Source organism: Austrofundulus limnaeus, unplaced genomic scaffold (assembly GCF_001266775.1).
Source record: "Austrofundulus limnaeus strain Quisiro unplaced genomic scaffold, Austrofundulus_limnaeus-1.0 Scaffold1516, whole genome shotgun sequence".
In the NCBI taxonomy this organism is placed as follows: Eukaryota; Metazoa; Chordata; class Actinopteri; order Cyprinodontiformes; family Rivulidae; genus Austrofundulus; species Austrofundulus limnaeus.
Window position 1 is genome coordinate 9,975 of NW_013953918.1, and position 3,150 is coordinate 13,124.

At 44.5% G+C, this 3,150-nt stretch overlaps 1 protein-coding gene across 1 annotated transcript in view; it reads right to left on the reverse strand.

The window, feature by feature from the left end:
* Positions 1-896: 896 nt before the first annotated feature.
* Positions 897-3,150, reverse strand: part of LOC106535645 (filamin-C) — a 48,910-nt gene continuing 46,656 nt past the window's right edge. Inside the window, exons 48-49 of the mRNA XM_014032702.1 lie at positions 2,423-2,629; positions 897-2,344 (exon numbers count right to left, since the gene is read on the reverse strand). Coding sequence (XP_013888156.1) covers positions 2,157-2,344; positions 2,423-2,629 — 395 coding nt within the window. The 3' untranslated portion in view covers positions 897-2,156. The remainder of the gene's footprint in view (positions 2,345-2,422; positions 2,630-3,150) is intronic.

Genomic DNA, 3,150 nt, shown 5'->3' on the forward strand with positions numbered 1-3,150 from the left:
TGTTGGTGTGGTCTTAGGTCTTAATGTTGGTGTGGTCTTAATGTTGGTGTGGTCTTAGGTCTTAATGTTGGTGTGGTCTTAATGTTGGTGTGGTCTTAGGTCTTAATGTTGGTGTGGTCTTAATGTTGGTGTGGTCTTAATGTTGGTGAGGTCTTAATGTTGGTGTGGTCTTAATGTTGGTGAGGTCTTAATGTTGGTGTGAGAACCTCAGTGAGGTTCTATCTGCCAGTCCTACATCCTGGTTCTCCTCACTGTAAAGTGATTTTTAACATTTATAAACCGACTGTTTATTGGTTGGAGAAGACCTGGCATCATTTTTCTGGACACCTTGTTTTGTGTTGAAGATCTCCAAAGAAGATGGTCTACAAGAAGTAAGGAGTGGAGAGAACCGTGGTGTGGTGGTGGAGCCCACAGTGGAGAGGAGAGGCCCGGAAAGGAGCAGTTAGCCAGTGTGCTAACCAGAGAGCTAACGGCGGACAGCGGCTGTTTTAACAAGCTGACTGTGGAGGAGAGCGTCTAGCTGGGGTTCAGGAGAAACTATCACCAGGCCGTTGTGTGAGAGCCGTGTCGAGCAGAGAAAAGGATTAGACTCTGTGTAGAACAGCGTGGACAATATGGAGGAAATTAAAAGGTCAGAGAACTTTAGGAGTGTTGAGATCAAAACTGGCATCACAGCAACAACTTCTGATCGGTCTGTTTCAGGAAGTGAAGCTGCTGAAGGTTACAATAACTGACAGAGACAAAAATACCTGAACTGGAGAAAAGAGTAGATGATCTGGAACAATACACACAAAGACATGACTTGGTAATTACTGGACTTAATTAAACACAGATCCTACGCACAGGTTACAACAGATTTATTTTCTTTTAAACTCCAAAGAAACAAGAAGCAAGAAGATGTTTTCTTGGTTTTTATTATGCCTGCACAATGTTTCCATCCTGAAGGGTCCAAACTGAAAACACTTTAAAAAACAGCAGAACAGTTCACTGACAAACCAACATTCACACAAACTAACCTGCTTCTGACTGAAACATCATTTCTGTCACAGAAAAACCAACAGAGAGAATAAATCTAAAGTTCCTCCACAGAACATCTGAGTGAAGAACGGTTCCTCACACCAAGAACGCTGACAGAAGCTCAGGAAGAACCCAGCCTGGAGAGTTCTCCACATTTTCACCAAAAGGTTCTGAGCAGGAGAACAATTCTTGGTTGAAGWTCTACAGGATCAGACTGTGCTGGTCTCAGCTCAGTTCCTTCAGGAACGCCCATAAAACAAGACAAACTAAAGAGAAAATTAACTGGACAAGACTGGGTACGAAAGGGACCAAAGATGAGCGAACACTGAGGAAACCAAACCAAACAGGATCAAATGGACAGAGAGGGTACAGAGTTGGAACAAAACAGAGGAAATGTGTGAAAAAGAGAATGAAGTCAGACAAATGAAGGAGCCTGGTCAGGTTCCTCTGGGTACAAAGTGACCAAAGCTGCAAAGGAACAAGTTGTCAGAGGAGCAGAGTGAGCTGGAACCTGTTTACCTGATGTTAGAACTGCTGACATCAGCTAGTTTCAGGGTTGTGCTGAGGTTAACTCTGGTTTACTGTCTGGTTCTTTCATCGTTCTGGTCGCAGATCTAAACTCCATCAGATCAGGAAGAAACTGACTTTCACCCAACAAGCATCACTGGGAGTTCTCTGCTARCAGAAGGTTCCACCACACAAGTTCTGGACTTACTGAATGGAAAGTGGAAGAGAGCAGATGGTTGTGTTTGGTTGGAACAGGAACTGGACCAGAAACAGGACTGGGGGGGGGGGGGGGTGTCTAAATTTCTGCTCTAACTCTTATTTAGAGGTGATTATTTGAAAGAATCCAACCTGAGTTGTTCCTTAGGTTCTGCAGAAGAGACATCAGAACCTACTTTAAATCTTCTGGGTTTTCAGAGAAGCTTCAGATGTCCATCTGAAGTGAAGAACTAATCTCAGCAGGAGAACCCAGATCCCTGCAACACACCAACAAGGTTCTGCAGAGAACACTGCAGGAAAGATGTGTTCGAGTGTTTCAGGCTTGAAATACAAAAGTCACCAGCAGAAACTGATTGGAAGGGAAGTCTTTGGTGATTGGAGGAGGATGAGTTGAGGCGTGAGAACTAAAGGGTGCTTTAAGGAACGGTGACGTGGAAAGGACTCCCAGGGATGTTCTCATCACCCCACTTCACYATGAGGATGTAGCTGCCCTGTTCCTTCACCGTGTATGTCACGTTGTACATCTTGTTCCCCATGTGCTTCACGTAGACCTCCTCACAGGGAGCCTTGGGCCCGTGGATACCAACCATCAACATGTTGGTTCCTGCAGAACAAAGAACATCAGCAATTAAATCTCCAGTTTCAGGAACCATCAGAGCACTTTCTTCACACCTTTTCTCACCTGCTTTGCTGCAGTCAACCGTGAATGCGTTCTTCTGACCGATGAAGGCTTTGGAGAGTCCAGCTCCACAACAAAGCACTTTACTGACGTCTGAAGTAAACTTAGGCAATGAAGAAAAAACTCCACCCACTGCGGCGCTCTTACTGATCGATTCCACAAGAACTGATGATGTCTCATGTAGGCTTTGACCTCCAGACAGATGAGGTCCTGCAGGAAGATCCAGAAACATTAGCCTATAAATCCAAAAGAATCTAAAGTCAAACAGAACCTACAGCCAGACACAACAAAGTGAAACTTAAAATCTAGTCCCTCTGAATAAGGACATATGTCCAGATAATCATCAGGATGCAGGTTCTCAAGAGGTTAGGCATTAAATAAATAAATATATATTATATATTATACAATACACACAGTCAAAAAATACACTGCTTTCACTGGGACAGCCAATGATTAGGGACTCACTGGGACAGCCAATGGTTAGGGACGTCAATGGGAGAGCCAATGGTTAGGGACGTCAAAGGGACAGCCAATGGTTAGGGACGTCAAAGGGACAGCCAATGATTAGGGACATCAATGGGACAGCCAATGGTTAGGTACATCAATGGGACAGCCAATGGTTAGGGACGTCAAAGGGACAGCCAATGGTTAGGGATGTCAAAGGGACAGCCAATGATTAGGGACGTCAATGGGACAGCCAATGATTAGGTACATCAATGGGAGAGCCAATG